A 14,127-nucleotide genomic window follows, 5' to 3' on the forward strand; every position below is an offset into this window, starting at 1 on the left:
GTGTACACCTGCACAAACATGTAAAGAATCACACACACATAAACAAATCTCAGTTATATGTGAAACATTCCCTCACAGAAAAAAATCACAGAAAGAAATGTCATCACCCACACGTAAAGATTCATATGAAATAACCCCCCCCCCCCCCAACACACACACACACACACACCCCCCCCCCTTTAGAATGTGAGTTTATCTCTCTCTCACCCCCCCCCCCCCCACACACACACACACACACACCTAACACATATAAATACCTAAGTTTGTCCTGTCTTCTCCTCCATCAGACTCCTGTCACTTCACACTGGATCCAAACACAGCACACAGAAACCTCCATCTGTCTGAGGGGAACAGGAGGGTGGAGAGGAGAGATGAGGTCCAGTCATATCCTGATCATCCAGAGAGATTTGATAGGTGGGGTCAGGTGCTGTGTAGAGAGGGTGTGTCTGGACGCTGCTACTGGGAGGTTGAGTGGAGTGGGGAGTGTGTTTGTATATCAGTCTCATATAAAAGCATCAGCAGGAGAGGATGGGGTGTTGAGTGTGTGTTTGGCCATAATGATCAGTCCTGGAGTCTGGGCCTCTCCCGCGTGGGCTCCTCTTTCAGTCACAATAATAAAGACACTGATCTCCCTCTAGTGGCCAGCTCCAGAATAGGAGTGTATGTGGATCACAGGGCAGGAACTCTGGCCTTCTACAGCATCTCTGACACAATGACCCTCCTGCACAGAGTCCAGACCACATTCACTCACACACTCCACCCTGGGTTTAGGCTTCGTTATTCTGGATCATCAGTGAAGCTGCTGTGACTGACATATCTAGATGCTGTTAGCACATGCATCTCACACATCATTTAACACATCACTCACACGTAAGGATCTAGCAGCTGGGCCTGAGAATCTCTGATCTTGGGGACAACAACAGACTGAAGCCATTCCCCCCATCTCTGGACCCCAGCTATTACAATATCTGTACCTCTAGACCTCTGCTGTAACACATGCAGTATCACCACAGCAGAAATAAGACATTGTGTGTGAAAGGTTTTGATGAGCTGTGTTGCATAACCTCACTCTCCCAAGTGTTTAGTCCCTCTGTTATTGCATACATGTTCTGATATCTGGTTTTATATGACAACCACAATATGATGTACCATGACAGTAAATCTTAATGAGACTGTATTCATCCAACAATTGACACCCAATGAAATGTGTTTCTATGTTTCTTTATTAATACCGTTATAATGTTTTAAAATGTTTCTGGTGCAAAATGGTGAATAAAAAGGTTGTAAACTGGCATTCAATGTGCCCTAATGTACTATTTTTCTTGGTGTGTGTGTTGGGGGGGGGGGGGGGTCAGTATATTAAATGATCAGTGTGTGTGGGGGGGGGGGTCAGTATATTAAATGATCAGTGTGTGTTGGGGGGGTGTCAGTATATTAAATGCTCAGTGTGTGTGTTGGGGGGGGGGGGGTCAGTATATTAAATGATCAGTGTGTGTGTTGGGGGGGGGGCAGTATTAAATGCTCAGTGTGTGTGTTGGGGGGGTCAGTATATTAAATGATCAGTGTGTGTGTTGGGGGGGTCAGTATATTAAATGATCAGTGTGTGTGTGGGGGGGGTCAGTATATTAAATGATCAGTGTGTGTGTGTGGGGGGGGTCAGTATATTAAATGATCAGTGTGTGTGTGTGGGGGGGGTCAGTATATTAAATGATCAGTGTGTTGGGGGGGGGGTCAGTATATTAAATGATCAGTGTGTGTGTGGGGGGGGGGGGTCAGTATATTAAATGATCAGTGTGTGTGTGTGGGGGGGGGTCAGTATATTAAATGATCAGTGTGTGTGTTGGTGGGGGGGGGCAGTATATTAAATGATCAGTGTGTGTGTTGGGGGGGGTCAGTATATTAAATGATCATTGTGTGTGTTGGGGGGGTCAGTATATTAAATGATCAGTTTGTGTGTTGGGGGGGGGGCAGTATATTAAATGATCAGTGTGTGTGTGGGGGGGGTCAGTCAGTAGCGCACGGACTGAGTGTGTGGGCGGAGCCTGAGAGCTGTGAGTGAATGCTGCTTGTGGCCGCTGTGCCAGGATCGCTACTCTTTATATTTCTTAATATGTGCCGCGAGATGATTGGGGAAGATGCTGCGAAAAAACTCTTGACAGTACCACTTCCAAACGACACAGTAAGTCGCCGGATTTCGGAGATAGCCTCGGACATACACAACCAGGTCCTGGAAAGGATGAAAAGCATCCCGTTCTTTTCAATACAGTTACAATACAATACAGCAGGGGTTTTTCAACCGGGGGTCCGCTGCCCCCTGGTGGTCCGCGACGGCATTGCAGGGGGTCTGCGACATGAGCCTATGTTGATCAGTTCACCATTGATTTAAAAAAAATTTTTATAAATTCGCTTTGATATTTCAACACAGATTACTCTTGAATATCTTGAACAATATCTAAAACAAGATAAATATGTCTAAAATAATATTAAGGAGATTCACGCTGACAGAATGTAGCCTTGCACCTATCCAGTCTATGGTAGCCTGTGCTTTGCTAATGTTAATGCATTGTGTCCCTAACGCCATACGCATATTATTCATAACGTACAGTCTCGCCCGCGAAGTTGACAAGCTTCTGCAGTTAAGCATAGCCTGTGTGGTATATTGGATCGAGCACTCGGTGCTTGATTGTGTATGACTGTCACTACTACGGAGTTCTGTGATAGTTTGTTCATGCCTGGCAGTTGAGAGATTGGCCCGCCAGTAAAGGTTCTAACTTGTGCTGCATCCTCGTCTCCGTGCATTTGTATCTAACAGTGATTTAGATAACCCATGAATAGTATATAACTATAACAGTAATTATACATAGAGCATAAAGCCACAACATGGTGTCAGAAGACGGAGTTACGGAATAATTCGAGGACGGTATTTTAAAAGTTAGCTAAAAAAGAAAAAAGTGCTAGCACGTGCGAACATGGAGCAGTTCAAGCCGCCACCACCGTTGATACTGACCGGGAATATAGCTGAAAACTGGCGAAGATGGGAACAACGTTTCCAGCTGTATATGACCGCTTCAGGTGCGTTGGATAAGGAAGAGACGGTTAAAATAGCCATTCTGCTCCACACTGTCGGCGAGGAGGCGCTAGAAGTGTATAACACACTCACCATCATCCCAGATGGAGATGAAGAAACAATGGAGGAAGTTCTCCAAGCCTTCACGGACTACTGCAGCCCTCAAAAGAACGTGGTTTTCGAACGCCATCAATTCTGGTCACACGCGATGTCAGCAGGAATATCGGTGGACAGATTCATCACAGAGCTACGCCAGAAGAGCAAAGACTGTGAGTTTGGCAGAAATGAAGATGACATGATTAGGGATAAATTAGTGTTTAGCATAAACGATATTCGTCTGAAAGAGAGACCGTTGCGTGATAATGCGCTCACTTTGCGCAGAGCCATGGACACATGCAGATCAGCAGAGCTCGTTAAGTCACAAATTCAAGCGATGCAGACGTCACAGGTTGTCCAAGACACCTCAGTAGATGCTTTAAGGAAAGCAACAGGGCGAACGCGCACGGGCAGCTGGAACAAGAGCAGAACAAGCAGCAAGAGGCATGTAACAACAACTGTCTGCCATAAATGTGGAAACAAGCATGAGCCCCGTCAATGCCCAGCTTATGGTGCAGTGTGCCATAAATGTGGTAAGAACAACCATTTTTCTAAGGTATGTAGAGCTAGCACTGAGAAAAGCAGCAACTACAAGACAAAGACAATAAATAATTTGGAGAGTGAAGTTGACTCCTTATACATAGGCATGATTGGGAAATATAAAACGAAAGCAGCTCACCAAGCTAAAGGCACTGTATGGCATGAAACAGCCACAGTCAGAGGCGTAAGCAATTAATTTCAAGCTGGACACAGGCGCCGATGCAAATGTGCTTCCCATGCACATGTACCGGCAGCTACCAGGTCCCATTCAGCTACGGCCCACAGAGACTGTCCTAATTGCATTTGGTGGAGCCCGCCTACCCACAGATGGTGTTGCATCTCTAGAATGCAGGACGACCAAACATAAAGCAATGCTGGACTTTCATGTGTCAAGCCGGGCCGACAAGCCGATTCTGGGTGGAGATGCATGTGAGAAGCTGCAGCTGGTGGGAAGAGTTGAGGCACTCACAGCAAGATCCCCGCAACCAGGAAAAGCTCCAGCTACCAAAGAGGAGATGCTACAGAGGTATGCAGAGGTCTTCACAGGATTGGGCGAGTTCCCCGGTGTTCATCACATACACATTGACCCCAGCGTCACGCCTGTGATTCATGCATGCAGAAATGTGCCCCTTTCCATCATGGATTCACTGAGAGAGACACTCAAAGACTTACAGAACAGAAAAGTGATAGTCTCTGTCAATGAACCGACAGAATGGGTGAACAGTCTTGTTGCCACAAAGAAAAAGAACGGTGCGCTAAGGGTGTGTTTGGATCCTTGCAACCTGAATGAGGCAGTTAAGCGTCAGCACTATTCCATTCCCACACCGGAAGATGTGCGCAGCAGATTAGCAGGAAAATCCATCTTCTCCATCCTAGATGAGAAGGATGGATACTGGCAGATCAAGCTAGATGAGCCATCGTCTAAGCTATGCACCTTCAATACGCCGTGGGGCCGGTTCCGCTTCCTCAGACTCCCATTCGGGATCAGGTCTGCCAGCGAAGTGTTCCAACAGAAGAACTGTGAGACCTTCGGCGACATTCCAGGTGTGTATGTCATAGCAGACGACATGATCATCGCAGCGTCATCAGAGCAGGAACATGATGACATCCTGCAGAAAGTGTTGCAGAGAGCAAAGACTGCACATGTGAAGTTTAACAAAGACAAGATCCAGTTCAAAATTGACACAGTAAAGTATATGGGACACATCATCACGGCAGCAGGACAGAGGGCTGACGACACAAAGATCAAAGCAATTGTCGATATGCCAACCCCAGAAGACAAACAAAGTCTCCAACGTCTGCTGGGAATGACAAAATTCCTTGCACAGTACTGAAGAATATCGTTGGTATGGGTGGAAAGCTAAACAGATTTCCCGTGAAAACACCACTGCTATAGGCTACTATATAACAGACCTCTATGTTAGCTCTGACGTTAGTTGCGGTTGCGTGATTCTAGCAAAGAACTCGATGAAATGCCGTCTGATAGTGGTGTCGGTTTATTCTATGTACCAGACCTCGAGCACACACAACACGCTACGATGGAGAGAGAGAAGGAGATATTAGGAGGTATGGTCCATAGTGTAGTTTGTCTTCTGGTTGGCCTTTGACTCCACAGGCCGCGATGTCTCCTCAATTCTCCTTGCTCCGTTCTCTCACCGGTCGTAGCGGTTGGTGTCTCTACGGCATCCTTTCTTCAACACAACACCCTCAGTATACAAATTACATTTCAGTTATAGTCAATAGAATACACAACTTAGCATAATGGGTGTGTCTGTGGTCTGGTTGTGTGCATGCTGGGCTACCTATATATGAAAAGGTGTGAATGTCAGCAGACAGGAAGGGTCTTTCTGACCATTTGTGTGTTAATGAAGGTAGCGAGAATGTGACACATTCTTGTGGGGGAGGAACTCATATGAGTTGAAAGTATATGAAAAATGCCCAAATCTAACAATCTCCCCATCTGATCATAAATCAAAATACATCATGATCACAATAAAACCTAACAAAACCATAATGGACATAATCAGACATAGTGATCAAACAATCCAACATTGTTACAAAATTTCAACAAACACCATGTGTTCCCATAGTGTAGTGGTAAAAAGGTTTAGAACAGAACACATGTTCCTATAGTGTATCAATCTTCAAGATCTGGTGTCTCTTGAAACCAATATGCCATGTCCTTTATCTTCACAGGTGAAATCAAAAATCCCATTATTTGCTTGGGTAAAATTATTTCACGGCCCTTTTTGCACAGCGACCCCCGCCTTCCGCGAGCTGTGAATGGCGACCATGCATTTCTGGTTCATCAGTTTCTGTTGGTCAAGTCTTTGAATGTTGTGTCGTCACTGCTGTCCAACGGGTGAGGTGAATCTGGACAGCGGTGGTGGCTTGGTCAATGCAGCGGGTCAATGGTTCTTGCGTTTCAGTTCCCCTCATGCTGCTCCTTAGACTGTTGTTCTGAAAAACAAACAGAGAAAGCTGCGGCAGTATCACATATTCCAAGAATGAGGCATTTCACTCATAGGACCAGAACAAACTATTTTGAAAAAAAAAAAACATAACACTGAACATTAAAACTGCCTTAATACTAGGGCTCTGGCCTATATCATCAACCCATATCTCATAATCATGTCCATAATCAAGTCCATCATCTAAATTCCCATCCAATCATCATATCATTGCTAAAAGCAATGAAATGATTAACACAAGAGCATGACTTGATTTCAGCCGTAGTCAAGTTGCTTCCCTCTTGCGCTCCACCAGAGATGGTTGTTCTGGGGCCATGCATTGTGTGCTGTGGGTGACGTCCGTTCTCCCTGTACCATGACTGCAGCAGAAGCAAGTGACAATACTGTGCGTGGTCTCTTAGACTTACACAAAGTATGTTCCCCATCACGTGGCTCTGGATTTCTCCTCACCAATGGGGCTATCTGCACGGCTCTTGTCATTTCTGTACAGTATTGACTCTCAACTGGTCTAGCATTCACCTTATGTTCATGCTCCAGGAGGTCACGCTCTCGGCCCTCCAAACCTACAATTCTCTTTACAACTTTCTCAGCTAAAGCATCGCCTATAGCTTCCACTAACTCTCGTTCTATGTGTGTTTTGACCTCTGACCCCAACGGCGCCACAGTTTCCTGTGCCTTCTCTATCATCCCATCACAGTAACCTGGCACTGCCCACTCAACATGGCACAGCCCACTCTCAACTGGGGATTTTCCATCTGGCACCGAACGTAGACCATCTTTCTCAATGGTTACACACATATCACCTTTGTCAAGGTGCTGACTCTCAGCTGCCGTAAGAGAATGTAAGGAGGGCAGATTCAGTTTCCCGGAACCGCAGACATAAGGGCCTGTCTCTGATAATCGTTTAATTTAATAAACCTACAGAACATACTTTCATTGTCATATCTGGAGTGAGGGTTGTGCTTCCTCTTACCAAGGAGACGACATTTGTCAGCCCAGTGTCCTTGTTTTCCACATTTATGACATGCATTCCTAGATGTCTCTATTTTCCTAGTTCTGATGCTTCTAGGATCACCTTGATTTCCCACTTTCACATTTCTAAGCATGAACTCTGGATCTGTGTGTAGGCCATGTGTGCTGACATTTCTGACCCTTTGTTCTGTATTGCGTTCTATCCTCCTTGCTACATTAATTAGCATCTCAAAGGTGAACGTTGTGTCTTCCCAACCGGGTGTAGTCAACTTAACAATACTTCTGAGCTCAGGGACAGTATTATGCAAGAAATTTGCCTTCAAGGCACCGTTGTTATTGGTCATAACATTCTCCTCTGTCATCCCGCTCATGCCTGAATGTCTTAAGAACGCTTCAGCAAATCTTTGGGCAAATTCATCCACCGCTTCATTAGCCTTCTGTCTACAACCAGATATTTTTCCCCAATCTGTACTTGCATTGGTAGCCTCCTGAATCCACTCACGGACTGCCTTCCAGCCATGATCTAGGTTCTGTTGATCCTCTCCTAACCCAATATCAACATCCCGTTTCACCTTGTCAGCCTCTGTGTTGTTTAGCACAGTGCACAACAGTGAAACGCCATCATATGGGTGCAACTGATAAATCTTTCGCAAACGAGTAATCTTAGACCAGATATTCATCCCTGCTTTACGCGGATGCTGCAGGTCCTTTGACCACTGGTCAATATCTTGCGGCTTTGCAGATTTATAAGAATGCACTACATTTCTACCAGTATACCTAGATGTCAAAGCTCTCAATCTGACCAGGCCATCATTAACACCTGAGTCTACATTCATGTTCTTTGACCCACAATTAGCAATTAGCATCGGCATTGTTTGAAAAGCCTCTCGTCTCTCCCCCTCCCTGGGTTCTTTCAGGCTTGCTATTTCTGCCTCGTTCTTGGCCTGTCCTGCTTTTAATGTTTTCACATCATCTGCAATTGCTCGAACTGTGCTGTTCTCAACATTCAGGCGCCATTCTAGCTCAGTCTTTTCATGTCTTACTTTAACCAATTCACCTTCAAGTGACGATACCTTATCTCTCTCAATCTTCAGAATTCTGTCTGATTCCATTTTTTCTTGTGCCCTCTGACGGCGCATTATCTGATCTAAGGTAACGAGAGAAAGTTTGATTTTATCTTTTTCGTGCAAAAACTTTTCAAAACTGCGCCTGATGTCATCAAGTGGCCAAAAGTCATTGTCGGGCGGAATGTTGGACTGCAGCTCAATTTTCCTCTCGGTCTCATTCAACTTGAGATGACTATTCAAAAAACCTCTGATTGTCTTAATCATGGTATTCTCGTCAAACTCACGCACTGCCAAATCACCCATCTCAATAGTAGGGATGTTTTTGGTCTGGCTCAAACTTCTCCTGAACATCTTTAATTGTTTACAGATAGACAAAAATAAACGTATAACTTATAATGTTACAAAACATACATTATCTTCCACAAAGTTAAAACTTAAATGGTATGTACACGACTTCCCACTTAGGCCTCGCCTACTACGTTATCTCGAGGTCGAATACTCCCGATGAGCTTCACTGTGCCAACGAACGGTCGCTTGCGATATCAGTTTTAAATCTTAAATTAAAACGTCTGGTTTTTGATCAATAATCTCTAAGCTAAACAAGATGCCCACATCAACGCAAAATTAGCTCATCGGCTATTTAAAATCATGCGATTCGATTTCACAGGACAACCAAGCATCAGCTAAATTATTACCAAGCCTTCAAGCACCAAAACAAACAGCCTACGTACGGCAACTTATTATTTCATAATCAATTTCTGCTTTTCAACCAGCCAATTGAAAATGCCACGCTTCTGTGGAGCGGTCATAAGAATACCTAAACCAGTATGGTAGCTTGCTTATTGCATTTCCAATTCTGCTTTTTCAGCCAGCTAATTGAAAATACCACGCTTTGTGAAGCGGCCACAATTACCCCTACGGTTAAAATAGTAGCTATTTCCAAATAAATCTAGACTAGGATGACCTAGAATAGGAACGGCACCAACACACAACTGTGGATTTCCTCTCAAACGTACACATCTCTACTGGGCCTGTTATTCATTACATGAATGCAAGTGTACATAAAACATACAGCGAATTCTCCCTCAAATCACTGCAGGTACGGAAACTTAGGAGTCCTTGCAACCTAACTCAGACTAAACTTTAACGATAATTTCTGTTCTTTTTTTCAGCGTTAAATACAAGATATTCACTCACCGTTTGGATTGAGGCAGCAGGCTTCAGATGCGCGTCTCTCCTGGTCGTTAATTCTTGTATTTTTTGTGAAACTGGGTGGATCAACACCAACTGAAGAATATCGTTGGTATGGGTGGAAAGCTAAACAGATTTCCCGTGAAAACACCACTGCTATAGGCTACTATATAACAGACCTCTATGTTAGCTCTGACGTTAGTTGCGGTTGCGTGATTCTAGCAAAGAACTCGATGAAATGCCGTCTGATAGTGGTGTCGGTTTATTCTATGTACCAGACCTCGAGCACACACAACACGCTACGATGGAGAGAGAGAAGGAGATATTAGGAGGTATGGTCCATAGTGTAGTTTGTCTTCTGGTTGGCCTTTGACTCCACAGGCCGCGATGTCTCCTCAATTCTCCTTGCTCCGTTCTCTCACCGGTCGTAGCGGTTGGTGTCTCTACGGCATCCTTTCTTCAACACAACACCCTCAGTATACAAATTACATTTCAGTTATAGTCAATAGAATACACAACTTAGCATAATGGGTGTGTCTGTGGTCTGGTTGTGTGCATGCTGGGCTACCTATATATGAAAAGGTGTGAATGTCAGCAGACAGGAAGGGTCTTTCTGACCATTTGTGTGTTAATGAAGGTAGCGAGAATGTGACACATTCTTGTGGGGGAGGAACTCATATGAGTTGAAAGTATATGAAAAATGCCCAAATCTAACAGTACATACCGAATGAAGCCTCACTCACAGCACCCCTCAGACAGCTGCTTCAGAAGGATGTAGCGTGGCAGTGGTGCCCACACCACAGCTCAGCACTACAGACACTGAAGTCCACCCTCACACAAGCCCCAGTGCTGAGGTACTACGATCACAAGCAGCCGCTGACTCTACAAGCTGATTCCTCAAAAGACGGACTGGGAGCCTGTCTGCTGCAGGATGGCCGCCCAGTGTGCTATGCCTCACGAGCACTCACTGACACAGAAAAGAGGTACGCGCAGCTAGAGAAAGAGTTGCTGGCCATAGTGTTTGCTGCTAAGAGATTCCACCAGTATGTCTATGGCAGACCAGTAACTGTGCAGTCCGATCATAAGCCTCTGGAGGTCATCGTGCGCAAGCCGCTGAGCAAAGCACCTGCGCGGCTGCAAGGAATGCTTCTACAACTGCAGAGGTACGATCTACAAGTAACATACACACCAGGCAAGCACATGTACATTGCCGACACACTCTCACGTGCCACTGCAAGCAGAGAAGGTGAAAACATTAACGAGAACCCCTGTGATGAGAGAGTTGTGTATGCTTTGGAGGCCACTGATTCCTTGAGCGAGGAAACACTCAGCCAACTGAAAAAGGCAACGGCAGCAGATAGCGTGTTACAAGCTGTGTGTGAGAAACACAAGAATGGCTGGCCCATGAAAAAGAAAAGTCTGGACAGGAAACTACACGGCTACTGGTCAGTCAAGGACAATATAAGCATTGAGAATGACATTGTCATGGTCGGAGACAAAACCATCATACCCCAGAGCTTCAGGAGTAAGATTTTGGAGAAGCTGCATCTTGCTCACCAAGGAGTGCAGCGCACAAAAGCCAAAGCAAGAAACTCCCTCTACTGGCCTGGCATGGCACGAGACATCGAGGCAATGGTGGAGAAGTGCATGCAGTGCCAGCAGCTACAGCCCAAACACCAGGCTGAGCCACTCATACCACATCAGATTCCAGAACTGCCATGGATGAAAGTCGGAGCAGACATCTTCGAGCTACATGGTCAGTCATATCTGTTGTTAGTTGATTACCTGACCAAATATCCTGAAGTGCTTAACCTGTCTGATAAAACAGCCTACACAGTGATCCAGAAGATGAAGTCTGTTTTTGCCAGGCACGGGATTCCTAGGGAGATAGTGAGTGATCATGTCCCATTTGCCAGTTATGAGATGAAATCATTTGCAGCTTCATGGGAATTCAAACTCACACACTCCAGCCCAGGTTTTCCCTCTTCAAATGGAATGGCTGAGAGAGCCATAAAGACTGTAAAACATGCGCTGAAGAAGGCAACGCAGACCGGCACCGACCCACATCTAGTGTTGCTGTCACTGAGGAACACACCGGTGACAGGACTGAATGAGTCGCCTGCACAGATGTTGATGGGAAGAGTTCTACGGAGCACACTTCCGTGTTCCAGTGCCGTGCTGACACAGTCAGTCCCACAGCATCTTCACAGCAAAATACAAAACCTACAGTTCCGCCAAAAGCAACACTACGATCAGCGTGCAAAGCCCCTGCCAGTGTTGACCTCAGGAGACACCGTACACATGCACACACGGCGCGGCTGGGAGCCTGCTGTTGTCATCCGACAGCGAGATGAACCACGCTCCTACACTGTGCAGACGCCGGCAGGTAGGACGCAAAGGAGGAACCGACGACATCTGAGGAAGATACACCCGAGTCTGTTCATAGACACTGACCGTGATGAACAGTTGGACTCAGAGGTACAACCCTCTCAAGCCCCTGTGTCAGTGGACTCACCACCACATGACCTGCCACCACACAACCCTCCTCCTGTGACTACGAGCGGTACACCCACATGCTACACAAGGAGCGGCAGAGCGGTTAGACGCCCTGCCAGATTCAATGACTGATTTCAGGAATGTTTTATATACTCCTTCAAATGTGTTTAAAAAAAAAAAAAAAAAACTAAGAAAGAGAAAAGAGAATGAGGAGTGTTTAACCTGAAATGTTTCAAGAGTGTTGAATGTTCTAAATGCTTAAATGTTTCTCCAGAATGCTTAGCAGGAAAGTGGTTTGTAATGTTTAATGAAAGCCATAAGTCTATTGAAAACATGCTTTATTAACCATAGAAGTATGCAAGTAGAAAAGACAAGTTTAATGTTGATGCCATAGCGTTAATGGCAAGTAAAGAGTTAACTGTTGAGGTAACTGATACGTATGCCACTTCTCAGTCGGAAAAGAGGGATGTAGTATATTGGATCGAGCACTCGGTGCTCGATTGTGTTTGACTGTCAGTACTACGGGGTTCTGTGATAGTTTGTTCATGCCTGGCAGTTGAGAGATTGGCCCGCCAGTAAAGGTTCTAACTTGTGCTGCATCCTCGTCTCCGTGCATTTGTATCTAACAGTGATTTAGATAACCCACGAATAGTATATAACTATAACAGTAATTATACATAGAGCATAAAGCCACAACAGCCTGCGTGTACTTTTGAAGTTTCGTCGAAAAAGTAATACTTTTGGTGAACGACTGAAGTTATCTACTGTCCTTAGCTAAAATTTCGTTCTACGTCGAGTTAGCTAGTCAGAAGCACCAATGGGTCGGTTTTTAGTAAGGAGAGTGACAGAGGGACAGACTGCCACGGCAGAGGGACAGGCTGCCACGATAGAGGGACAAGGACAGGCTTCCAACAAAGCTATACCTTCACAGGATACAGGGAAACAAAGTCAAAAAAGAAAATACAATGAGGAATACATCAAATACGGATTTACAGTGACGACAGACGGAGCAGGAGAGGAGGTACCACTGTGTTTAGTGTGTTCAACATTACTGTCAAATGAAGCCATGAAGCCGTCAAAACTATTGCGGCATATGGAGACGCATCGCGTTTTTTTGAATGCCAAGCCTTGAGTACATGCAACGGATGTTGCGTGATTTTCATATGACTTAAGTTCTGGATAAGTTGCCAGACAGAATTTCCAGAGTTGCTGCAAAAGCAGTGAGGTGTCTTTTGCCCTTCCCAAATACCTACCTGTGTGAGAGCAGTTTTTCTACACTGGCGTACTTGAAGAATAAGTACAGGGCAAGACTTGAACCAGAGAATGCTATGAGACTGTCGCTGTCTACCATTTCGCCACGAATAGACCGGCTGTCTGGACTTCACCATGCCCAGATATCACACTGACAGGTCTCTCTCCCCTCTCTCCACACACACACACACACGTGCACGCGCACAGCAGTGTGCCGCAGATTACTTTCTAGTCAGAATGGTGGTCCCTGGGACAAAACCAGTTGAAAACCCCTGCAATACAGTTTCAATTTAGACGAGTCGACGGACGTCAGTAGCGCTTTATTACTGCTGGTTTTTGTGCGTTATCGTTTGAGCGGACATGCTTTTCTGTGAAGAGCTACCAACTCGAACCACTCCCCAGGAATGCTTGGTGATATTTATGTTGATAATAGAGTGCAGCAACAGATTTAAATCATTATTTTAATTATTTGAATCATTATTTGGACCTATTTGAACTTATTTATTTGAACATTATTTGAACCTAGTTGTTTGCATGTCTGAAGCAACACCTGGTCTTGTTTGCATGATTCATCTCTTGTTTTGAGTGCGTGCTATCTTTTGGGTCTATTCTGGTTTTATTTACTTGCTTGTTTGCTGTGCACAAATAGGCCTACTGCAAATAAATTGTTTCAAAACTCTTTTGGATAATGCATTCCTTTTGACTGAAAATGCTCTGTGTGGTTTTATGTTGTTTTCTGGTGCACAATACAATTTTGATATTCTAGAGTTAGATTTTCTTGTATTCATTTCTAGGCTCCCACCTGTAGCAGGTGCTGATGTTGTTCTTTGTGACACATAACAATCGCTTAATAATTAGAATGGAATATAGATGAGCTAAAATAAGCGGGGTGTCTGTTGGGCCCCACCCTGTTACAAATACGAATAGGTGGGGCCTTGGAGTAGAAAAGGTTGAGAACCCCTGCTCTAGTGGTTGT

General features: G+C 45.0%; 1 protein-coding gene across 1 annotated transcript in view; it reads left to right on the forward strand.

The window, feature by feature from the left end:
* LOC116221190 (tripartite motif-containing protein 16-like) overlaps nucleotides 1-1,292 on the forward strand; it is a 10,077-nt gene extending 8,785 nt beyond the window's left edge. The window contains exon 6 of the mRNA XM_031571140.2: nucleotides 288-1,292. Coding sequence (XP_031427000.1) covers nucleotides 288-808 — 521 coding nt within the window. The 3' untranslated portion in view covers nucleotides 809-1,292. The remainder of the gene's footprint in view (nucleotides 1-287) is intronic.
* The last annotated feature ends 12,835 nt before the right edge of the window (nucleotides 1,293-14,127 follow it).

The sequence above is a fragment of the Clupea harengus genome, chromosome 7 (genome assembly GCF_900700415.2).
Source record: "Clupea harengus chromosome 7, Ch_v2.0.2, whole genome shotgun sequence".
NCBI lineage: Eukaryota > Metazoa > Chordata > Actinopteri > Clupeiformes > Clupeidae > Clupea > Clupea harengus.